The sequence below is a fragment of the Uranotaenia lowii genome, chromosome 1, assembly GCF_029784155.1.
Source record: "Uranotaenia lowii strain MFRU-FL chromosome 1, ASM2978415v1, whole genome shotgun sequence".
NCBI lineage: Eukaryota > Metazoa > Arthropoda > Insecta > Diptera > Culicidae > Uranotaenia > Uranotaenia lowii.
Window position 1 is genome coordinate 129781247 of NC_073691.1, and position 25602 is coordinate 129806848.

At 42.6% G+C, this 25602-nt stretch overlaps 1 protein-coding gene across 5 annotated transcripts in view; it reads right to left on the reverse strand.

The window, feature by feature from the left end:
• Nucleotides 1–25602, reverse strand: part of LOC129740007 (disintegrin and metalloproteinase domain-containing protein 10) — a 776101-nt gene that overhangs the window by 286066 nt on the left and 464433 nt on the right. For all 5 annotated transcript variants that reach the window (XM_055731588.1, XM_055731585.1, XM_055731587.1 and 2 more), the window contains exon 5: nt 3149–3723. In XM_055731588.1, coding sequence (XP_055587563.1) covers nt 3149–3723 — 575 coding nt within the window. The remainder of the gene's footprint in view (nt 1–3148; nt 3724–25602) is intronic.

The following is a 25602-nucleotide window of genomic DNA, read 5'->3' on the forward strand; positions in this document are numbered from 1 at the left end:
TAATCTCATTAAAAAATTTAAAGAAAACTAAAATAACATGACCAAAAATCGGTCAAATTTCTCAGAATATTCATCATTCAAAGCTTCTGTAGTTTAGAAAAGCCAAACGACTCATTTTGATTAAATTTTTTTACATGAACCCGAGCAGGGCCGGGTAAAATCAGCTAGTTCTATATAAAACTGCCAAATTTTCATAACTATTTTTGTTAGTATGCAAGCATGCTGTGTACATACACGGAGCTTTGAAGTGAGGTTAAGCGCAATGGCCTACCTGGTATTTCCCATGTACTATGGACAGTGGGCAGCAATAAAACTAGAGCTTGACATGCACTTTTGGACGGATTCAACGTGTGTTCTTCAATGGCTGAAGGCAATCCCGGCAACTTGGTCAACATTCGTTGCCAACCGTGTTGCGAAAAAACAAACACTCACCAAAAACTATCTATGAAGACATGTTCCTGGCTTGCAGAATCCAGCAGACCTCATCTCACGCGGTATGGACCCAGAAAAGATAGAGGGATGGAACCTTTGGTGGAAGGACCCTGAATGGTTAGAGCAAAATCATTTCCCGAGGCAGCCAAGAAGCCTGGAGTCACAATTAGCCGAAGAGGAAGTTCGACGTTCCGCTATCCCAGCCACCAGTTGTGTAACACATTTTGGCGAGGAGTATGTGGTAAAATTCTCGTCCTTTACCAAAGTTATACGCAATACCGCTTACTGGATGTCGCCAATGCGTGTTCTGAGAAAATCAGAACCAAACCCTAGCAGTTTACTGGAATTCGAAGAATTTGACGAACTGATTTGGAGGAAGCGCGTTGGAAGAAGACTAGGCAGATCTTCGGAATCGGAGGATACGAAGCACCCAATAGTGTTACCAGCAAGACGACCGTTTACAACGCTTTTATTTGAACATAACCACATCAGTGCATAATTGCATGAAGTGTTTTCGATCAGAACTGAGAACTACATCAAGCACGGGTCACCATTGCTAGAGCATTTTTAAGGAAAGATGTCGATTATTTCGGGCCTGATTTTATTCGTTTAGCACCCAGAAAACCGGCGGTGAAGACTTATGTAGCAGTTTTCATATGCCTTTGTACGGAATGCTTTCTCCAAACCTTACGACATTTTTCGGACATTGTAACCAACTTCGTTGGAGCACGGAATTATCCAAGAGAATTGATCAAGCTACTTCGCATTAAATAACAGCAAGAAGCCGTTTCAAGCAATGCGCTAACGATCATATTCAATGGCATTTCATCCCACCAGCAGCAACTCACTTCGGAGGACTTTGGGAAGCAGCTGAAGGTCCGCTAAAAACATTTGTTGAAGGTTCTTGGAGAGTTCGCTGTTTCGTTTGAGGATAAGACTACGCATTTGGTACAGTTAGATAACTGCCTGACGGATGATCCAGATGATCTCGAACCTCTTACACCGGGACATTTCCTCATTGACGAGCCTTTCCAACAGTTGCCAGAAAAGGATTATAACAAGGTGCTCATTAATAGGTTGATCCACATCCATGGTTTACAGAAAAGGCTTCAACTTTTTTGGGACCGATGGAGAGTTGAATATTTGACACAGCTCCAAGGACGTTCAAGAGATGGAAATCGCCGATAGAAATCAAGGTTGGACAGTTGGTGATCATCAAGGACGATAATGTTGCTCCGAATCGTTGGAAGATGGGTCGAGTAGAGCGAGTGTTTCCAGGCCGAATACCACTATTCGGCACATCTCTATTGAGCACTTACTCAATGACGAATCATTATGCTGCAAGGGCTTCGTTCTTAACAGCTGCAGATACCTCAGGGGGATGAACCAGACACCTCAACGGGGTTCCTTCACCAGCGGAAGAAGACCAATTTTATGCAAGATGAAACGTTATCTGTTTGTCTTGTGGTTCATCTTTTAAGAAATTTTGTTGATGCTCTTCAACCTGGGTTTATATTTTTTCATAACATCATATTCTACCAATTGGGCTGTATGAGCACCAAATCTGACGTTGTTGAAAATTTCATCATCGTTGTCAGTTTCATCGTTTTCAAAGCCATACATATCCTCGCTCTCTATAGCTTGAGCGGCTTCCTCGTTTTCGATGTTTCTGGAAGTTTCCTCGGATGAGGTGGCGTTTTGTTCATTTACGGTAGCAGTGCCAACATCGTACTTATCAACTTCTTCAGATTCCTAGGTGCCTTGCCGTTTTTAATTGTTCATTAATTGAAATTCAGCCGGTAGCTTGGTGATAATGGAAACTTCATCTACGGAGATTTCTTTTCATGAACAACTGCTAAAATCTGTTCTACAGGTAATCCAAATTCACCTAAAATTTGTAGAACTACCGTGGAAAAATTCTTCCTTGTTGTTTGTCTTTCAATTATCTCCTGAGCAGCTATCGTTTTTGTCATTTCGTCGTTTCAGTCATTGTTTTTACCTTTAACATAGTTTAAAAAAATAATATAGGCTACGTTCTGTAAACATAGAGAAACCCTAAACTAATTTAGTAAGTTCAGAATTTTCTCGGCTGATGTGTACAAAGTTAATAATTCTAAAAATCTTGTAATGGAACTTAAATATTTATATTTTGAGTCTAAAATTTTGTTTTCTAATTTGCCCCGCCTCACCTCACGAATCACAACTGCTGCATTGTGTACATATTCTTCGACACGGTGGTGGTTCATAAGCGTCGCCCATGCCTTTAGAACAGGATGGATCAACGATTTTGATCCCTGCCACTCCACAAAACAGAATGGCAAACTATTCACCGTTACCAGCTGTAGTAGACCTAAAAGCGCGTTTTTTCTTAACACCAAAAGCTCCAAATCGATTTTTCAAATGTTTCCATTAGATTTTCCATTAAAAACAAAGTTTGTTGCAACTTAAGACTTTTTCATAGTTGGGTGAAAATCGTATGTTTTTGTAAAATTAAAAATCATCATTTTTCAGACTACGTCAATTTGATGTCCCATCGCATCAACCTTGAAACTTTTGTTGTACAAGCGGTATGAATATTTGTGAACATCAAGTTTTTAGAAGCCATTGAAGTTGAAAAGTTTTGCATGATGCCCCAGTTGACGATATATAGGTATGTACGACGTAAAATTACGTACGTATACGTCTGTTTCAGAAAAATAAAATGAAAAACACTCACCTCATCCGCTGGCAGCCACCTTTTCCTTCGTTTGATGTCACTTTTTCTCGCGCTACGCTTCTTGCGAACTACGTTTCGGCTACCGGCTTCAACGTCGTCTTCACCACTCGAACTCCCACTAACACCATCCGCACTGCCGTCCCTCGTACCACTTTTTCTACTTAGTCTATGATCATCATCACTCGTTTTGTCACCACTACTGCTACTAGTATCAGACTTTTGATTGAGGGCCCTGCGGCTCTGAGCAGCACTTTCTCCAATTCGGCTGCCCGCGATAGAATCACTAACACTACTAATACTACTGCTACTAATACTTGAACTAGTTCTACTTTCACCCCTACTGTCGCTTAGGTGACTTTGGTCAACATGATCCGGATGGTTGTGAGCCCCGTGATGATCCTGGTTGATCCGGACGTCACTCAGCTTGTAAATCACAGTATGGACACCGTGCCGTTCCATTTCCGGTCCGTACCGGGCAGCCGGCTCGATGTAGTACTGCTCCAACGGTGTGACGATCGTACCGTCGAACAGATTGTCCCGGGTCAGGACACCGTACACGTGGGACCGTTCGTCGCCTGTGAAAGAAATAAAAAATAAGATGGTGAAAAAATGTATACAATCAATGAAATCGATTGATATTCCCATTTTTCCATGAGAAAACACACAAAATTGGTTTCAATATATTTTTTGAGACTACGTTTTCAAATATCCATTTTTCAAAACTAACTTTTCGTAAGCGGGTACCTCGGGATGGCTAAGAAAAATTATCTGCCAAGGGTATTTGCCGGAAAAGGTAGACCTGGATGGCCTTATTTCGAAGGAATCATGCCTAAGGCGTAAGAGGTGAGATTTGTTTTTTATATAATGTTAGTTGATTTTAGAGCATCTAGAGCATCTAAGTTTTATTTCTCGTTTCTATCTTTATAGGTTCTTCGGTAAAGAAATCGGAGTTCTGGACCAAGCGCAACTAGCTGGTGCAGAGTTTCCCGATTCCCTGTTTGGCTCTTTACAGTATTCTCTTCAGAGACGTTCTGAATCTCATGCTAGTGCGGAAAGAAGGATGTGCCACCGGAATCTTATCGCTGGATTTCATTTTCTCGCATTTTCTCATTTTTTGATAACTACAAACAAGTAGTTTTAGAAAAGCTGTAGAATAAATTAACAATAACAAAAAGCAAATTGATCACACTAAAACTGGCGGTAAAAATAAAAACAGAATAAGGAAAAAAACATTCTCTCACTCCCGCGGTCAATCCCCATGAACGAAAAAAAATGCAATTGATTGAAGTTCACGCTTTGGCTTCTCCATTCTTATAGTTTTGGTTTTTTTTCTTGCCAGGTAAGTTCAATAAACAACTCTCAGCCGGTGAACAGTTTTATCGATTCGGACGATTTCCAATTTCGAGTGTTCACACGTGCGTTAGTTCATCGGTTTATTTCGAATGTTTGCAACAGCAATTTGTTTGCAGGTGGCAAGCGAATCGGTGCAACAACCTTGATAGCAGTTATTTAGGTGAGTTAAATCGGTAGACTATTAACGAAATAGATTAATAAGATTTCTTCTCGAAATTGTCTTTTGATATTGAAATAATGATCTGCCTAAATTCACGATGATCACGCAGTGTTTCTTTTTTTTATAAAACTAGGTGTTAGAAAAGAAGTTACCTTCTTTGTTATGTTATCAAAACAAACGGAAAATTGTGCCAAGACTTTTTTTTCACAGAGTCAAGTGGGGCATCTACTTCAATGGCCGCTAAAAACTTAAAGTAGGTACACAAATAATCATACCGCTTCTACTTCAAAAGTTTTAAAGTTGATGGGACATCAAATTGACATAGTCAGGAAAATTACTGGTTTACCAGTTATTTTTGAATTAATATACAAAGGTAGACATGCTATTTTCGCCCTTCTAAGAAAAAAGTGGTAAGTTAGTTTTGAATGAAAAATCAAATGTAAGCGTTTGAAATTTATAGTTTTAGATATATTTGTGATGTCATAACGCGTAAAGCACCAATTGCAATAATTTTTGGATCTGTTCAAATTAAACTGTACATTTTTTCTGTCAAAAATGGTTCTAAAGATAAAGCATACAGGTGCTGCATACATTTAGGCGCAACGAATTCTATAAAAAATCTACATTTAGAGGCTTAGAGTTAAAAAATACTACAAAAAGTCTAGTAGCTGAAAACATAAAAATTAATTTTTCGGGTGGATGCATATCGAAACGAGATTTGAAAGGTGAATCTTTGATTGGCATTTTGCCCAGACTGGTAAATGAATTATAAAAATATTTATTTAAAAATATTTGGTGATTGTCCGGAAAATATTTTTACACCAACAGTAAAAGTATAGGATAAAAAAAGCAATATAAAGTTTGTAGGTGATATCATTGAGCCAATCCGTCAAATTGGGTGAAGTTTTCCACGACATCGAAAAATGCTAAAATTAGTATCTCTATAGCTCGATCAAAGATTCACCTTTTAAATCTCGTTTCCACATGCTGGAGTATGATTTTTTTGCATCTCGCATTCGTTGATTTCAAAATTTTAGCCATCGAAAAGACAATAATATGATTTCAGCTAGTAGAATTTGTTGTAGTATTTTTCTACCCCTAAATTTATGCAGCACCCTTATGTTTTTTCTTAAGAAACATTTTTAACTGTTAAATTTAATTCGAACAAAACCAAACATTACGGCAATTGCTGATTGCCGTTTTCATTTGATTTTTCATTTTAAACAGCGTTTGTTGTAATTTTTCCTTTTTTCTTAGTAGGATGAATTCAATGTAGGTTAATCATTTCGTAAACCCTCTATAATTCATTAAACCAGTAATTTGCAAAACTCATGTAATAAAATTGACCAATAATATTTTAACTCGAAACAAAAATTGATCAATCTTAATACATAGACAAAAGATATGGGGAGATATTTTCCTACAATTTTCTGATTTTTTTTTTCTTCGCTTAACGGCGCCACGTTGGCTTCCATAGCATAAAACTACACATGACCGAAAAGTTTCCAACCACATGCTGTGCAATAAAATCCAATAAATTTCCATGTCATCTAACGGGTCCCTCCCTAGATTTTCGATCCACATCCCTCGTTTTGTCAACAAATTTTCTACAATGAATAAAAGGAGAAATAAAAAGTGGAAGACAAAACCGCCCCCACCAAAGAAGCTTTCGCTCAATCTTTTTGTGCTTACACAAGCTTTATCCTCTACACGATTGGATACAAACCAGGAAAAAAAAATGAAATAAGCAAAGCATTATCCATCCCCTTTTTCACTGAAGAATGCGAGGAAATGGTGCAAAATTTAAATATTTTCCGATACCAAAAGTGTAAAGTAGCCGCAGGAAGCCGAAGAAAAGAAGCAAAAAAAGGGGATCCGGTCGAGTTTTTTTTTTCCCGGAACGTGCTAAATATTTGTTTCGAAGGGATTTGTATCAGTTCCTAAGGTGTTTTGTTTTCGGCTTTTTTGTGCGTGATTGAGTTGTAGGAAAAAGGTGCCGATCGTCTTGGCACAGCAATCAAGTGGACAAATGAATGAAAATGGTCAAAGTTCGGAAAAGGTGAAAGAAATTTGTAGAACTCACTGGTAACCAATGTTTCTGTCAATTAAGTGGAAGGTTGAATGCGTAAAGGTTCTTTGTTTGGGTTAGTGGAAAAAACTTATGTGATGCTTCAAGTAAGATTCAGAATATTAGAAGTACCGAAAAAACAAATTATCCTAATTTAGGAAGGAGAGATGAAAAATAAACCACGTCTGAAGGCAAGGTTGGGAAGGTACGGCAACAATTCGAAAAATATGCGCTTTATTTACTTTTCATACAAGTAGAAATATCTCAGTTATTTGTGGGCCAATTTCAACAAAAAACTACATAATAATATAGCTATGGATCAGTGTTAAGAGGTTTCAAAATTTATGAAACCGATATCGAAAAAGTAGGGGAGAATGGGGTATCGTGGGCCATGGGGAAACGTGGGCCACTTTTAATATCTCAGATGTGTGTTGAGATAAAAATCTCAAACCAACTGTCATCGTCGTCGCGTTGCGTGAGCATATATTCCTATTTGTTGTTGACTGAAATACGCATCATAAGCTTCTTTTATTTATCAAGCTTAAAAAAGTTAGAAAAATTTACTAACATAATTAAAAAAAAACACCCGCTAATTTCATCGATGGGGAACCTAAAGTGTTTAACAAAAATATGCTTATACGCTTATGATCTTAGTTTTGTCATGATTTTTCACGTGGAAAAGGAATTTTCGATGAAACATCAATAAGTCACACAAACGCAACAAATTTGCAAATCATAGCTTGTGGGGAAACGTGGGCCCCACAGCTTGAATCACCTATATTTTTATGTTTTTATACACATTCAGAACTTAAAATACGTTTCACCTACCTGCAAAGTTTTCTTATGCCAAGGGAAGAGTTATGAAAAATATTTTGTCTATCCTATATAAGAAATGTTGAAAACGCTGGTTTCAGTGGTGGAATAGAGTTATCTTTATTCATGTTTCCTCTGTGAGGTCAGTAGAGTACAACTATATTAATCAGCGATTGTCACTTTCCACTTCTTATATTTCCTAACCGGGAAAGTACTAATTTCTTAATGAGTACTTTGATATTCTTACTCAGAATATCTGGCAACACTGTTGTGTTACCACGAACCCAATTTGAGTTGTTTGGCTTACATTTTGGCTAAACATTTGTACCGTGTTTACCATCATCAGCTGATGATGACAATCATCACCGCTATTGTTTCAATTGCGAATTGACTCAAAGCATGCGGAACCAAAACAAAATGTCTTTTCCGGCAATCAGGATGTCATCCACGTACAGGATGAGGGTGAGTCCTCGCTTGCAGGATCGGTAAACGCAGCAGTCACTCTTCAACGGATAGAAACCAAGCTTTCTTATCTCGTCGTCGAATCGCTGGTTCCAAGCACGACCCGCTTGCTTCAAGCCGTACAGGTTTTTCTGCAATCGAACGACCTTCTATTTTCCCACGTCATCGTTTGGCAACTGCATGAAGATAACCTCTTCTAAATTTCCATTCAGGAATGCAGTTTTGACGTCCATTTGTACCGTGGACCATGTCGTATTCGTTCGCCAACGCCAAGACGGTCCGAACGCTCTTCATCTTGGCTACCGGCGCATAGGTTTCCCAGTAGTCCAATCCTGGTCTTTGGGAACATCCTTTTGCGACCAATCGAGCCTTGTAGTGACCATCGTCCTTCACGGTAAACACCCACTTGGACAGGATAGGTTTCCTATGACCCGGGGACAAGCTAACCGCTTCCCAAGTCTTATTCTCCATCAAGGCTGTCATCTCCTCGTCGATGGCGACCTTCCAGGAATCCCAATCGTCCCGGCGCTTCAGCTCAGTGATGTTCTGAGGTAGCTCCTCATCAACAACAGCGGCTACGTTAGCCACGTAGCGTTGGGTAGTCCCTCTTGTTCGCTGACTTCGTCTCAGGGCCGGTTCAGGGGTGACGGAATCTTGGTCATCATCGTCATTGTCCGGGAATTCCTCGCTGCTCTCGTAGTCGCTCTCGCCGTGATCATCTACAACCACACTGTTAACCACAGTGTGATCGGGATCAACAGGCACATTGGCTAACCGCTCAGATGTGTTTTCTGTTGTTCGCACATCGGCTGACCGCTCGAATGTGTTTTCAGGTGCTTGCACATCGACCGGCTTCTCGGATGTTGGCTGTTGTTCTGGCTCATACACATCGGCTAACCGCTCAAATGTGATGGCCTCTGGTGGGTCTTCGATAGGCTTCTCAATGCCCTTCTCTGGCGCAGCACCGCCACGCACTGGCTCCAGACCACTGGTTTCATCGAAAACCACGTTGCGGTGAATCTCAATGGATCGGCTCGAACCATTCCAAAGCCTGTATCCATTATTCGCGTAACCCACGAATACCAGACGTTTGGATTTCGGATCAAGCTTCTGCCGCTTTTCTTTGGGAATCTGCGCATACGCTGGACAACCGAAAATGCGCAGGTTACTCAGTTTTGGCTTCCCACCGTATCACATCTCGAAAGAAGTCTTGTTGACCACAAGACCTCTTGTTGGTGACCTGTTTGTGGGGTACGCAGCGCACAACACAGCTTCGCCCCACATCGTCTTCGACAATCCGCTACCATGGATCATCGCTCTGGCCTTCTCCATCAGTGTACGATTCGCTCGCTCGCTGACGCCGTTCTGCTGCGGAGTATACGGGACCGTGAATATCATCTGAACTCCTTTCTCAGAACAATGTCTTTGAAACTCGTTACTAACGTATTCACGCCCGTTGTCGCGTCGCAGCTTGCACAACTTCTGACCGAAGTGTGCAGTTGCCATAGCCTCGTACTGCTTGAAACGCTCGAACACCTCGCTCTTGTGTTTGAGCAGATAGACAGTCATGAAGTGGGTGAAGTCGTCAATGAACGTGACGAAGTAACGGAGTCCGTCAAACGTCGGCACCTCCGTATACCCACACACGTCCGAGTGCACAAGCTCTAATGGTCTACCCGACCTAGGCAACTCGACGTTGTGGAAACTGTAGGCTGCTTGTCTACCTGCCATACAGCTTTCGCAGACAGCTTGTTTCTCCACCTTGGCTGGCATATGGCAGATACCCTCTACCATATTGTCACGGACCATTCGCTGCAACGCTCCAAAGCCAAGATGTCCGAGACGCATATGCCATTGTTTGACTGCTGGCTGACTTCCAAGCAAGGCTTTCCGCCTGGTTTTAAGGCTCCAAAACAAATCCAAGCAGTATAAGTCATTCAGGAGTTTTCCTTGGGCGAAAACCTCCCCTGAATACTCAAACTGGACTTGCTTTCCGAGAAAAGTAACCCTTTTCCCGTTCTCGGTGCACTTTCTGACCGAAAGTAGGTTTTAGTCGAGTTCTGGAATCACAAGTACAGTGTACAGTATAATTGGAACAATGGACTTTCCAATTACACTGCTCAGATGCATTGTTCCAGTTCGCTTGGCTCTCAAACACTCGCCAGTCTTAGCTGTGTTGATGACATATGGCTCTTCCAGAGTCTTGACATCAACCAACAGGCTCTGATCTCGCACCACGTGTTGAGTTGCACCAGAATCGATGACAAATCGAACTTTACGTTGATTCTGGTGGCTGATAACCTCAGCTTGCGAGCGGTGGGACCTTCTAGCAGGCTGTTTTCTGGTAACCCCAGAAGAACAACCTCTCTTGGCCATCAACGCCGTTTCCCGATGATTCCGAGAAACCTTAAGATTCAGCAGCATGGGGTGGTTAAAGTCGCTGGCAACTAACCATAGCCCAAACCACCACCTCCAGGAGTCCACAAATTGCTTCCAGCTGTGCTCGAGCATGCTAACTCGAGCACGAGAGTAACCCTCTCGGCTAGCAGCTCCAACCAACTCCTCCAGGGTGTTCCTCCAGGTTGACCTTCGAACCTTCGCGCTGCCCGGTTGCGGATCCAGATACTCCTCCCGGCCGTCGGACGTGAGCTCACGCATGCTAACCGCAGCGTGGCTCGTGACGGCATCGAGAGTAACCCTCTCGATCCGCGAACCTTCCCGGGCTCGACCGCTGGCGGCACCTCCTGGCTGGCCTGGGACATCTCGCTGCCTAGTGGTTCTCTGGCTGGTCCCTCTGGGCTGGGTCGTCTCGTCGCAGGCTGGTCCTTCTGGCTGGTGGCCTTCTTCTTGGTGGTCCTCTGGCTGCTGGCTGCTCCACTTGCTAACCGCAAGTTAAATACTTGAGAGTACCCCTCTCGAACTAACTCGAAATTTCCGTATCCAGATGTATCTGGACCCATAACCTGTTGAAAAAGCAGGTTTCAATGGTGGAATAGAGTTATCATTATTCATGTTTCCTCTGTGAGGTCAGTAGAGTACAACTATATTAATTAGCGATAGCTAATTGTCACTTTCCACTTCTTATATTCCCTAACCGGGAAAGTACTAATTTCTTAATGAGTACTTTGGTATTCTTACCCAGAGTATCTGGCAACACTGTTGTGTTACCACGAACCCAATTTGAGTTGTTTGGCTTCACAGTGTGATGATGTAAACATTTGTACCGTGTTTACCATCATCAGCTGTCATCATCAATCATCACCGTTATTGTTTCAATTGCGAATTGACTCAAGGGGCTGTTCACTAATTACGTAAGCACATAGGGGGGGTGGGGGGGTTTCACATTTGCTTACGATCTCTTACTAGGGGGTAGGGGGGGTTTCAAAAAATCTTACGTAAGAAATGTTACATTAAAAATACATCACAGCCATAGCCATTCGAAACCATATTACTCAGGTTTTTTTTACTCACTACCTATTTGTTGGTTAATTTTGATGTAATGTTATTTATCTTTTAATGTCTATGAATTCCTAAAAAATCCTAAAGCTTTATCGCTTACCACTGATGAGTCTATGCTTTTAGGTTAGTTGACAACGTGATTGTAGTTAAACATCTTGCCCCAATTCTAGTAGTATAGAATGATATTTTTTTAAAACATTTTCAGGTAGAAAACATAACAATTTTTGATGGAACCTTGTGCTAACCTGATCACTCTTTTTTAAATCGGAATTTCGATTTTATGTTGTTTATTCGATTTTTGAAATTTATTGAAAATTATTGTAACCCCAAACATGCTACGTCTTGAATAATGTTTTCTTTAATCGTTTATGACATTTCATCTGTTTTTTTGTATAGATTGTGCTTTTCAAATACAGTTTTTAATTTTTTGTCAAAAGTGCTTTGCTTCGAAGCATGTTTGTCACATTTTTAATATTTTCAAGCTATTTTTGAAAAAACGTGTAAATTTCTCAAAGAATTAAAAACGTAAGATCTTATTAGGGGGGGAGGGGGGGTTTTGAAAAATCTTACTTTGTCTTACCAGGGGGGGAAATTTTCCAAAATCGTGCTTACGTAATTAGTGAACGGCCCCCAAAGCATGCGGAACCAAAACAAAATGTTTTGGTTTCGCCGACGGAGCGGCATCGAAAACCGTAGGGGAGAATGAGGATCCCTGGGGTTACTTGATTCCTTAGCTATATCTCGAAACTTGAATGTCTTACAAAGATCAAATGTTCTAGAAAAATGTGCCAAAATGAGCAAAATAACAATGCTTGTAGTTTAAAAATTTTTAACAAAATAATTGTTTGAGTAATTGAACTTTGTTTGAAAAATTTCACAAAATGTAACTTGAAGATCTTTTTTCATCACTTTAAAATGTTCCTTACATGGGAAAATTATGAAAAAAAAATATATGTTCCAATGTATCAACCGTTCGAGCGTAAAATGAACTTCATAATGCCATATTTTCAAAGCAATGGAAAACTCTCAACTTTTTACTGAAAAAGTTTTCTAAAATAATGATTATGGGTACAATTGATCCCCTAGAGTTGGGTACAATTGATCCCCCTTCCAAATGGCATATTCTTCTTCTGAATTGATCGTTATGATTGCTGATTACGAAATTACTAATATTTATCCAAAAACTAATATTTATCAAACAATTGTCTGAAGAAAAGAGCAAAAATAATTAATTTTCTCTAAATTATAAAAAATAGCGCCTTTAAGTATGCAATGTTATTAGCGTTGAGACAAAGTTATAGAATTTTCTTCTTATGTCTGCTATAAGTTGTGAAATGAGAACAAACGTGACCAAAATAGTCAATTAACATTCTATCTTAGGGTTTTGTTTGATTTTTATACAAGGATTAGGGCTTCCTGAATAAAAGATCAAGTCTCCTTCAATAGGGGATCAAGTCTTCCCTTACTTCAGAAAAATCGCAATTTTTTTACTCCCACGAAAATGCTTCTAGTTCATCAACGGGTTCAAATATCGTTCTAATTTGAAGTTACAAGCTGTCAGAAAATGTCAAAGACGGCGAGTTGCTAAATTTTTCCAAAAAGATATGGTGAAAATAAGAAAAGGGGATCAAGTATCCCCACTCTCCCCTAAGTATCAACAAGAAATTTTGCCAAAACGATCGCGAGCCAGGTTTTGGAATCTATGCGATCATACACAGCTCTCTTTTTTATTTCATCATCTGAAATTGCTTTAAAATAACAAAATGCATCAGGAAATAACAGTTTTGGGTCAACCCATAAACTTTGCATGTTATTTGGTCAATTTGGATTTGGTGGCCCACGATTCCCCACCATTTTTCAAAATCCAAAAAATATTGCTTTTTTTCAAACAATCAGAATTTGTGGAAAATAACTTATTAAAAATTTAAAAAAAATACCTTATGATACCTTGAAAATGTGGAAAACCATACCATTTTTTAATTTCATTTTATCTTTTATAATAAAGAAATTATGGAACAACGAAAAAAGTGGCCCATGATTCCCCACTCTCCCATACTGAAAGTCAAGTTCCTCAGCCCCTGTGCTTATGCAATATTTGGAAAAATTGTCAAAACAGGTTTCTATGAAGTTTTTTTGTAGAACAAAAGTTGTTTGGAATCATAAAACTAAGCTTCAGTGATTTTTTCAGCGGAAAACAATGGGTTCTAGAGGGTTAAATGGAACGAAGGGTAAACACAAACCGTAAATGTTCAAATCACATGGGTACCATGCAAGGGTGCTTGGTGGTTTCGTCAAAGCTCAGGACAACGCGAATCTAATAATCAGGATTTTTCAGGACACCTCTTGATTTATGGATGGGATAAGCAGCTTGGCGTGAATTTTATGCAATTGCAAGGCGCAATAAAGGTGCTGTAAACGCCTTAATTTATGCAACAGCAGCTTCGTGGCTGGCATGCAGTTCATATCGAAAAACACCATTAAAACATAATCTGAACGGAAGATTACCATCGGTTAAATGGATTTACCTATTATATTACAGATTTCGATTATCTCATAGTTTAACTCCAAATTCAATAATAGAAGTTTTTATGCAAATCAGGACAAATCAGGACAAATCAGGACATTTTAGAGACCGATTTTCAAAAATCAGGACAACTCGAGCGTTTTTGAAAAATCAGGAAGGTCTTTCGAAAATTAAATCAAATCCTGATAAATCAGGACACCTGGAACCTCTGGTGCCATGACTTAGCATTCAGATTTCAGTAACTACCGTTGAGAAATTTTTTTTAGAATTACAAAAAGTTAAACGGTATGGAGATGGTTGGTTCTGTTACTTTAAAATAAGCTTTCTTCTCGTTCCGTTATCAAACTTCAATCGACTATGTCTCAGCTCAAACCAGACCATCAACCAAGGTTTGCTAACTTCAGCACAAGTCGATTCAAAACCACTTTCCGGCACGGTTCACTTCACTGTTGTCTTCTGCTAATTGGCGTACTTGTGTGTCTGTCATTCTGATTTCCACCACCCACTCATCTCAACCGAGCTGCGGCTTTATTTCCATGGGAACTCGCAGTAAAATGAAACAGAATTCATAATTGGACGTAACCCTTTTTATTATGGCAGCTTCTTAATTCCATTATTTCCCCCATTCAGAAAGACAACCGCCCACACACCCACTTCAGAGCTGGGATGGATTGGAACGGCTTTGGCTTGCTGCTGGTGGGAGGGACTTAAAAATGTAAAGCCCTGCCCTGGTTGTTCAACAGCTTGAAAGATGGCAGAACGGAATCCTTTGAAATGCACTCGACCTTGAAATGGACGGTAATGCTTGTTTCTTCTAAGCTCTTCCCCCGACTGAATGGATGACTGTTGCATAATAGAACGGGGAAAAGTGAAAATAGACTTCCCTTGTCTATTGGCATGATATGCAATACAGGGAAAGGTTGTGGGGTGCTAGTACTAATAATAACCGTAAAACTATTAGGTAGGCATCTTTCGAAAAGCATAATTCAACAGACACAAGTGTTCGAAAATTGGCTGAAGCCACAGGTGTGTTCTGAGAAAGGGTCTTTAGATTGGAACATTCTATTGGGTAAATTTCTTAATAAATCAGGAATAAGAATATATCAGAATTTTGAAAGTGAAAGATGATTTCCACTTGATAAAACTAAAAGAACGATTCGCAGGAGAATTACTACCACACCGTCTGATGCTACCATATAAAGAGATCAGAAAACCTGTTTAATTTTACGATTAAACTCTGAGCTCGATGAGTGTGTGTGTGTACAATAGATATTCAAATCGTCATGAATAAAAAAACGAACCGAATTTCTGACTCTGAGAATTGGGGCAGGAAAAAATAACATGAACTTACAGAGTTTAGATATGCACACCGTAAAAAATGTAATAAATTTTACACATAGATAAATACTCACCAATACCTCACTAAAACGGCTTTCGTGAAAGACATAGTTTCGTTTTACGGCCTAAAATGCTAAGCTCTTACTTAATTCTTATCAACAAACATTTTTCTGTTAAAATTTATTTGTGTGCTGGAGAAGAAAACGAATCGTTTGTTCCAACCGAATTGGAACTTTGGCAACAACTATTAGCCAGAAAACACGGACTAGAGCTGGAACATGGGATGCTTTGACCCTTGCCCAGCCAGGTAAGCTGACTCAACTTGCTAGAGAAGCTAGCCGCCTCAAGCTTGAAATTCTAGGATTGAGCGAAGTCCGTTGGCCTAACACTGGAGAACACAAGACACAGTCTGGGCAAGTACTGCTTTATTAAGCCTGCAGGCCCATGCGGCCAGATTCAGAACACGGGTTAGAAACCTTACAATGGTCCAGTGTTATGCACCAACTGATGTTGCCAATTTGCAGCAGAAAGAGCAGTTTTACAGTCAATTGAACACTTAGGAGACTTCAACGCGAAGATTGGCTTCAGGACAATCAGGACTTTGAGTGCATCATGGAGCGCCGTGGTCTAGAACAGATGAGCGAAAACGGAGAGCTGTTTGTATAATTTTGTGGCAACAAAACCATGGTGATCGGTGGATCGCTCTTCCTCCATCCACCAGCACATAAGGTCACTTGGGTATCCCGAGATGGCCGAACAGAAAATCAAATTGACCACATCTGCATCACCCACAAACGGAGAAGGAGCTTTCTTGATATCCGCAACAAACGAAGCGCAGACATTGCATCTGACAATCACCTCGCCCTTGGCGAGATACGACTGAGAGTTGCACTCGAAGAGAAAGTCGGGTGTCGATACGACGTTCGCCGGTTGGAGAATCCAGAGGTGAAAATGGCTTTCGTTGAACAGAGCCTCGGAACTGCCGACTGACGGAACAGTCGAAGAACAGTGGTGTGGAATCCTTAATGCCCTCATCACGACAAGTCATGGTAAAGTTTGTTGAAGAAGAAGTGAATGGATGTCGGATTAAACTTGGAGGATGACCGATGATCGGAGGAAGGCGAAAGTCGGAATTGAGCTGGCATGTACCGGGTTAGCCAAAGCCGTCGCCCGCTTGCGATATGCGGAGCTGGAAAAGACAGTTCAACGAGCTTGTAGACGAGACAAGAGAGCCTGGACAAACTGCCTAGCCGAAGAGGGAGAAAGAGTCGCCGCCAATGGAGATATCCGATTGCTTTATGACATTTCTCGCCGCCTTAGTGGTGCAAGGACTAATGCTAGAATGCCGCCTATAGACCGAGCAGGTCAGTTATTGACCGATCGAGCAGATCAGCTCAATCGATGGACTGAGCACTGTAACAAGTGCTCGGTTAGTAGTGTCATGGGTAGTTGATCTCTTGTTCTCGATAGAGTTAAATGTGCCAAGAAGACGTTTTATTTGTGGAGAAGCCGCCCTGCGTCGAAGTTCGCCCCAGAACCTCTACGCACCAACCTGCACGTCAACGCTGAATAACAGGAGTTGGGAACTTCACTATCAGATGGCAGTGGAGTAATGCGGCGAAAAGGGCGAAGCGAACAAAGTATCGGGATGGGGCGAAAGAACGGTGATGTCCAAATTTACCCGGCTACGGGGTCAACGAACTGCCGAAAATCGGCCATTTTACTAGTAATAGCCAAACGGAGCACAACATAGAAAACGTGTCCAAAAGTAAAGTGCCATTAGTAAAAGTATTGGAATCTGCAAGTACCGAATTCCCCGGATATCCAGGTAATCCTAAAACCCATACCCCGTAGTAGCAGTGACCACCGTTCTCAGCGCGATTCTAAACCCTATCCCGATTTCCTAACAGGACCCCGAGATTTTACCGTGATCCGAGGTTCGGCTCGTTGTGGCAAGGTGTTGCCTAGAAACCGCCATCGCTGCAGGCCGCCATCACACCGCAGCGATAATTACTAAACCCAACTGCGCTTCACATGAGTCTTAGAGACGCTGGTTCACAACCTACCGTGTGTCGAGAGTGCCGGGACCCGCATTTGCAATCCACCGTGGTAAGCCGTCAAGCCTGAAGCCGCCGACCTACACTCAACTCCGGCCGCTATCGTGGGGACCTACAACCCGAAGCCAACGTTGTGCGTGTTGGGAACAAACCGTCGGCCACCTGCATCAATCACCGAGCAGCATCGCTGTTGCGGAGCGGAGAGGCTGGTCCACCCAGGAAGGCGAGGCACAAGGTGGTGCAATCACTACGAGGTAGGAGGTAGCATAAGGGGGTGGGACGTAGTCCCTAGTGCGCGCAAACCCAAGACCATTCAAATTAGCATCAATAAACGTGGGAGGTTATCAAAGCAGATAAAGTGTTTCCTTGGCTAGCCGAATCGTCTCTTAGCTTAAGCCGACCCTGAGGCATATATAGGGGAGTTTCAGCACCGCTGAACCCGCTAGCCGACCATTTGTTATAGCACTTCGAACATCTCTTCCGAGTCACAAATAGCGATGGCCAAATGTAGAATTGCAGCTCGAAGCGCCAACAGCAAGTCGCATAAATGGCGTTGACTCAGAAGCGCCCTCGCTGGCTGAAATAGAAGCGAGAATCAAAGACATGAAATCCAATTAAGCACCTGGGGTCGATTGCATCCCTGCTGAAATGCTGAAAGCCGACCCTGTCTTTTCAGCAAAAATGTTGCACCGTCTTTCCGCTGACATCTGGGATACTGCAACATTCCTGGCCGACTGGCTGCTGGGTACCCTCGTGAAGGTCCCAAAGATAGGAGATCTGACAGTGTGCGGTAACTGGCGAGGCATAACGTTGATCTGTACTGTACAACCCTCAAAGTACTCTGCAAAGTGATGCATTTGACCGACTTAACCACGAAAACATCTGGGGGGCTATAAGGCGACGAGGAGTCCCAGAGAAACTAGTCCATCCCATCGAAGCACAATACGAGGCATTTTTGTGCAAGGTCCTGCACGCAGTGTCTTGACTGATCCATTATAACGAGTAAACAACATGGTTTCTTCAAAGGACGCTCTACAGCATCAAATCTTCTCGAATTCGTTACATACGTTATCGATTCTATGAGCAAAGGCTTTCATGTTGAGGCTATTTATACCGACTTTAGCAAAGCCTTTGATCGCATTGACATACCCCTTCTAATCTTCAAATTAAAAAAAATTGGCTTTCATCCAAATCTTCTCTCCTGGTTACAATCATATTTAACTGATCGAACGCAAATCGTTCGTTTCCAAAACGAATTATCCAAATCTGTAGCTGTGACCTCTGGTGTGCCTCAGGGGTCTCATTTAGGACCTCTGCTTTTCATACTGTTCGTTAACGACATTTCCTTTATTCTAAAACGGATTGAATACCTAATATACGCCGACGATATCAAACTATTTCTGAAAATAAAAACAACCGAAGATGTTGAAACATTTCAAAACGAAATCAATGTTTTCTTTGAATGGTGCAACAAAAGTTTACTTCAATTGAATGTTAAAAAATGCAACTCTATATCATTTAGCAGAAAGCAAAGTTACCCCATCATTGAAACAAAATTAGGCAATCAACCAGTACAAAAATGCAAAATTGTAAGGGATCTCGGCGTCATACTGGATTCAAAACTCTACAAAACTACTTGTTCGGGACGGGTTTATGGGTTTGTCGGGATGGGCACTCGGGGTCTGCTAATCACTCGGATTGCGGGTTGGGCAGATGATCGCACTTCCAGCGGGAATCAACAAAGGTCGGGAGCACCATATATGATCGACTGGTATCTCACGGTTAAATGTCCACTTTGACGAACGGGTGACGGTAAATCCACTATTGGATCGTCCACAAAACGCTAGAAAGGCACTTGCGCCGATTTCGGGGAATAAATCACGGGATTAAAATACTGTATTTTTCGGGAGCGAAATTATAAGCGCGTGATCGTCTACAATTCTCTTTGTATTCTAAATACTAATGATCGTTAGGTGGTACAAATGATGATGGTGGCACGGAAGTAAAAAGGAAAGCACAAAAACGCAAATTCTTATTTTATGGCAAAGTAAACTACAGTCCTAGCTCGATTTGATACCTAACATACCGGCCACCTTTGAAATGAAAATATTTCAAACTAATTGAATCTCCTGCTTAACACACTGCTAGGCTTAGAACTCCTTCAGGTACTCGTCGCGCCGTCTGGAATTCTCGGCAAATATTGTTGCAACAGCTGGTGATGGTTGCGTTGAGTCTTCGGGTTGTCACGCACATCGGGTTCGGGAAGCGAGCATATCTATTCACGCACCAAAAAGTGCGTGGGCGTAAGCGGTTGCAGATCGTTGACTGCATGACGTCGTACGGTGCATCGGAAAGCCTCAGCCGGCCACCAACGCAAAATCAGGCCCCACGAAATTGAGAAAGGGTGATAGCAAACGAAGTTGGGATTTTGCTTGGACTGTCTGCCTCTTTCTCAGTGCATGAAGTTCTTCAGGAAAAGCGTCAGCATGAACGAGCTTTGTGAGAGAATGCTTTACTCGGTTGAGCTCACACACGGCGGGAAATGAATCGGGAACGGGCTGATTTCGGGGATGGACGTTGTTGAAAGAGCGCAAACAGTAGGCAACTTTGCGCAGCAGCTCTTGATACGACAAAAACTTATCGAACATGTTGTGCGGCGCAACCACAGCACTCAGAATGGTCGTCGTTTTTTGTTCGATTTCTTCGGGGGAAGCACAACGGGTAGGGACTGTTTTCGCCAAGTTGATACGGGATCGGAAAGCCAAATGGGAACGAATAGTTTGTTGTTCGCCACCAATGTTTCTCTTAATCGGTGGTTGATCACTGGGGGAAATGTTGACGTCGAATCGGAAAATATCGGCTTCGGGCTCCCAGCATATGCCGAGATTTTTGATCGTCTCTTCAGGGTCGAACTTCAGCGATGATCGTGAGCCCAGTAGCTCTGATGGAACATCAGCGAGAACTTTCAGAGAGTTTGAGCACCACTTACGGAAACCAAATCCACCACGAAGCATTAATTGATCAAGCTCAGTGCGGAGAGCGACGGCGGCCTCGACGCTGCTAGCGCCCGCAATCAAATTATCCACATACACACTTTTTCGCACAGCAGCGGAGGCGCTCGGGAACTGACGGCCTTCATCTTCCACCAACTGCAACAAAGTTCTTGTTGTCAAAAACAAAGACGGGGCGAGATCGTAGGTGACGGTGCGGAGCTCGTACGATCGGACGGGTTCGTCGGGATTGAAGCGCCACAGAATGCGCTGAAAGCATCGGTCCGATGGGTGCACCATAATTTGACGATACATTTTGGCTATGTCCGCCACCAACGCTATCGGGTATTTTCGGAATCGGATGATGATCGTCAGCAGCTCGTCTTGCACGACTGGGCCAACAAGAAGAGAGTCGTTCAGCGAGTGGCCGGTGCTGGTTTTGGCTGAGCCGTCGAACACGACTCGAACTTTTGTCGTCGAACTGGACTCCTTCACGACGGGGTGGTGAGGGAGATAGCAGGATTTTACATTTTCCGATTCGGGGGGAACCAGATCCATATGGCCAAGATCGATGTATTCTCTCATGAAGTCGTGATACTGACTCTTGAGATCGGCGTCCTTCTCCAGCCTGCGCTCCAACCAGGCAAAACGACGAAAAGCAGCACCTTTCGATTCTCCCACCATCTGCTCGAATTCGGGGTGCTTCGGGACGCGCACAATGTAGCGCACAGAAGTGTCACGATCGGTCGTATATCGGTAGTAGTTCTCGCAGTTCTGCTCATCGATAGAATAGTCGGATCCACCAACATCTTCTATCTTCCAAAACCGGGAAAGTAGTTCTTCTACGGGAACAACTGTCGCCACATGACAAGTTGCCGTAGATTTTTGATTGGCTTTTTCGGCTTTCATGTCGCACTTTCCAGTTGCAAGCCAACCGAACACTGTTTCTTCCAGCAAAGGACCATTTGCTGCAAGTTGGAGGCGACCTGACTTCAGATAGGCATAGAAATTAGCAGCACCGATAATCATATCTATTTTGCGTGTGCCAAAATCTGGATAGGCGAGAGCGAGATTTTTGGGAATTTTCCATTGGGCAACCGAGAAGGGAATTGCGGGGGCTTCACTGGTTACCTTCCGAAAGACGAGGAAATCGAGCATCTCGGAGAAATCGCTCACCCGAGATCTTATTTCGGCTTGCACTTCAAACTTCGCACTTGTTGCGGTACCATCTACACCTCGCACGTCGATGTTAACCAGCTTACGGGACAAACGCAGTTGCTGACACAGTCTCTCGCTGATGACGTTCGGTTGAGAACCTGTGTCCAGCAAGGCACGGGCTATGTGTTGATGACCATAGGCGTCGACGACGATTAGCACTACTGTGGGTAGCAGCACACTCTCACGGGATGATCTCACGACGGGATTCGATGACACAGTAGGTTGCGGGGTGATTGCGACGGCAAGTGAGTTGACATTGGCGGGAAGGGACGGGGAATCTGCAGCAGCACGGGTCGATTCAGCTTGACCGAAGTGAATCATCGAATGGTAGCGCATGGAGCAATGCTTGCTGGAAAATTTCGACGGGCACGATCGGGCAAAATGATCACTTCGGAAGCAATTGGCACACAGTTTCTTTTCGGTCACTATTTTCGTCCGGCCTTTCGGGTCCAAGCTGTTGAAAACGGGGCAGTTGTAAATGCTGTGCCCTTCTTTCTCACAAGCTGGGCACATCGGGTAGCTTTTCGGGTAACCTTCGGAAACGGCATTCGAACTCAAGCGCGGTCCTGGTTTGCGCTGAGGAAAATTTTGAGCGACGGGTTTCGTTTGGCTAGACGTTGGCCGATTGATCATGATCGTCTTCATGATTCGGGTTCTCTTCTGCAATTTTCGATCATGTTGTTGTAGGTTGGATAGGGATCACCGGCAATGGATTCCTCCCAGGCGGTGAGCGATGCGTCATCCAGCTTATCCTCCAAAAGCTCCATTAGAATCGAGCTAAAATAGATCACGGGTTCTCCGAGTTGCTCCAGAATCTTCGTGTGCCTCTGGAATTCGTCGACGATTCGATGAAGCGCATCCACCGAGTTGTTAGGGATTTTGGGATACTTGAGCAGGGCTCGGATGTGCTTTTTCCGCAGAAGAGTCGTATTCGAGTAACGGGTTACCAATGCCTCCCACGCAACAGAGTAGTTGTTGGCGGTGATGGTAATCGACTGGATTAAATTAGCTGCCTCTCCCTTAAGGGCAGCGCGAAGGTAGTGAAATTTCTGGACGCATGAAATTTCCGTCGACGAATGAATCATCGACACAAACGTGTCGTGGAATGTCAGCCACTGATTGAAATCGCCATCAAATTCGGGTAGCGTGATCGTCGGGAGTTTGATGTTCGCAAGATGGGCGGGGGCGGATGTTTCATTTGCAGCATAGGACGTCGATGCGGTGGGCCCAAACGATTCCGGGATCTTGGAAGCTAGACCAGCTTTGACCCGGAAATAAACAGATTCGGTTTTGCTTCGAATCTCTAGGTTTTTAGTTTCCGCATCCTCTTCCTCGTCAAGCTCCTCGCAGTCCGCCTGCACTTCGTCGAATGATTCCTACAGTTTCTCGAGACGCTCCAAGCGGTATCGCACTTCCCCTTGGTGTTGGTCCTCGACGTATTGATGCAGGAACTGCTCCATACGGTTGATTCCGGCAATGATATTCGCCCTTTTCAGCTTCCTGGACTTCAGCTTCTTGTCGTCAACCATTCTGCCGACGATTATCCGGTTGCAGGAAAGTTGAATCGGAGCTGGTCAACTAAAAGGGTCGAAAAAAGACCAAGAAGTACCGCAAAAGGGGATGGTATTGGATTGGAGAGGTACTCACCTGGTACCTCTTCAAATGAGGCCTTTGGTTTTAATAAAAATCCGGAACAAACGGCAAAAGTATTTCGCCAACCAACCTCAACAGTGAGGTTATGTTGAAGCACGCGGGTTCGCAGCGGGACGATTCGTGATTCTGTTCGGGACGGGTCGTGATCCTGGTCACGGCACCAATGTTCGGGACGGGCTTATGGGTTTGCGGGTTATCGGGATGGGAAGGGGGGTCTGCTAATCACTCGGATTGCGGGTTGGGCAGATGATCGCACTTCCAGCGGGAATCAACAAAGGTCGGGAGCACCATATATGATCGACTGGTATCTCACGGTTAAATGTCCACTTTGACGAACGGGTGACGGTAAATCCACTATTGGATCGTCCACAAAACGCTAGAAAGGCACTTGCGCCGATTTCGGGGAATAAATCACGGGATTAAAATACTGTATTTTTCGGGAGCGAAATTATAAGCGCGTGATCGTCTACAATTCTCTTTGTATTCTAAATACTAATGATCGTTAGGTGGTACAAATGATGATGGTGGCACGGAAGTAAAAAGGAAAGCACAAAAACGCAAATTCTTATTTTATGGCAAAGTAAACTACAGTCCTAGCTCGATTTGATACCTAACACTACTGGATTCAAAACTTTGTAGAACATCAGAACAATATCATCAATAAAGCAAATTGCATGCTAGGATTTGTAAAACGTTTCAGCAAACACTTTCAAGACCCATACACCATAAAATCACTTTATATATCCTATGTTCGTTCGATATTGGAGTATTGTAGCATCATATGGAATCCTTATTCAAATATTCACGAGCAACGTCTCGAATCAGTTCAAAAACAATTTTTGTTATATGCGCTACGTAAAATCAATTGGACCACTTTTCCTCTGCCATCGTATGAATCTCGTTGTAAGCTTATTGATATAGAACCTCTCAGTAAACGCAGAGAATTTTCCCAAATTGCATTTATAAATGATGTTGTTACACAAAGAATAGACAGTCCTGAATTACTTTCAAAACTAAATTTTTACGCACCCTCCCGTCCATTAAGAAATAAACATTTGTTCAACATTAAACTTTACGACAAAGACTATGCAAAACATCAACCTATTAATCAAATGATGTACAAATACAATTTACAAAGTGAAATTATAGACGTAGCGATGAACAAAACACAATTAAAAAAGGCATTCAAAAACAACTTCATACAACAACAAAATAGCTTACATTAGTTTTAAGTAGTTTTAAGTATAGTAGTCTACATAGTTTGACTTAATAAATAAATCCCGGTAACTGCTGAAGTGAGACAGTAATGTATCTTATCACCGATGCTATTTCTTATCGTAATGGATAAGATCTGAATCGATTAACTGTAGACCGAACCGAGGGTTGCCTTGGAATCTCTCGACTATGGAGCATCTGAACGACCTTGACCTGGCTAACGATATTGTTTTGCTCGCCCAAAGACAACATGATATGCAAGCAAACTTGACGACCTCACCGAAAGTTCCAAGGCAGCAGGTCTCAAAATTAATGTCGGAAAGACCAAGTCGATGGAAATCAACACAGTAAATACTTCCAATTTTGTGGTAGCTGGACAACAGGTTGAGAAAGTCGCGCTCACGTCAGTTCTCTCTACGAACTAAAATCCGAATCTTCAACTCAAACATCAAATCCGTATTGTTGTACGGGTGTGAAACTTTGTACACATATGCGGTGACGACGCCAAAAACTGCAAGTTTTTGTGAATCGCTGTCTTCGATAATCCACGCTTGGTGGCCTGACAACTGGATTTCAAATGAGGAACTACATCGGCGGTGTCGTCAGATTCGGGAACGTAAGTGGAGATGAACACGCTGCACAAACACGCTGCGAAAAAATGAGAACGAGATTTGCAGAGAGGCGCTAGGATGGAATCCAGAAGGACATCGAAGGAAGGTCAGGTCCAGAAACTCGTGGTGGCGAAGTCTAGCCACCGATATCCAAACTGTCGACAAGAATTCTGACTGGGACCGATTGAAGACGCTGGCTCCGGATCGTCAACAGTGGAGGTCTTTTACCACGGCCCTATGCGCCGAAGAATCGATGTGGGACCATTAAGCGAGTAAGTAAGAGTCCTCTTTTTTCAAATTCTAGTTTAACTCCGTATAAAAATAGTCAATCCTAGATTCAGATTTTCTATTGGATTAGGCGCTAGAGTAGATGAGGTTTTGGATATTTTCGTTTTATTTTCTTCTTTCATTAAGTAGAAATTAATCTCTTTAAAGACTAAAACTTTATTGAATGCAGTGTGTGGTAACCATATTTATTTCACTCAGATTGATCAAAAAGAGAACCAAAATAACCCGGAAGCGCCAGAGTATAA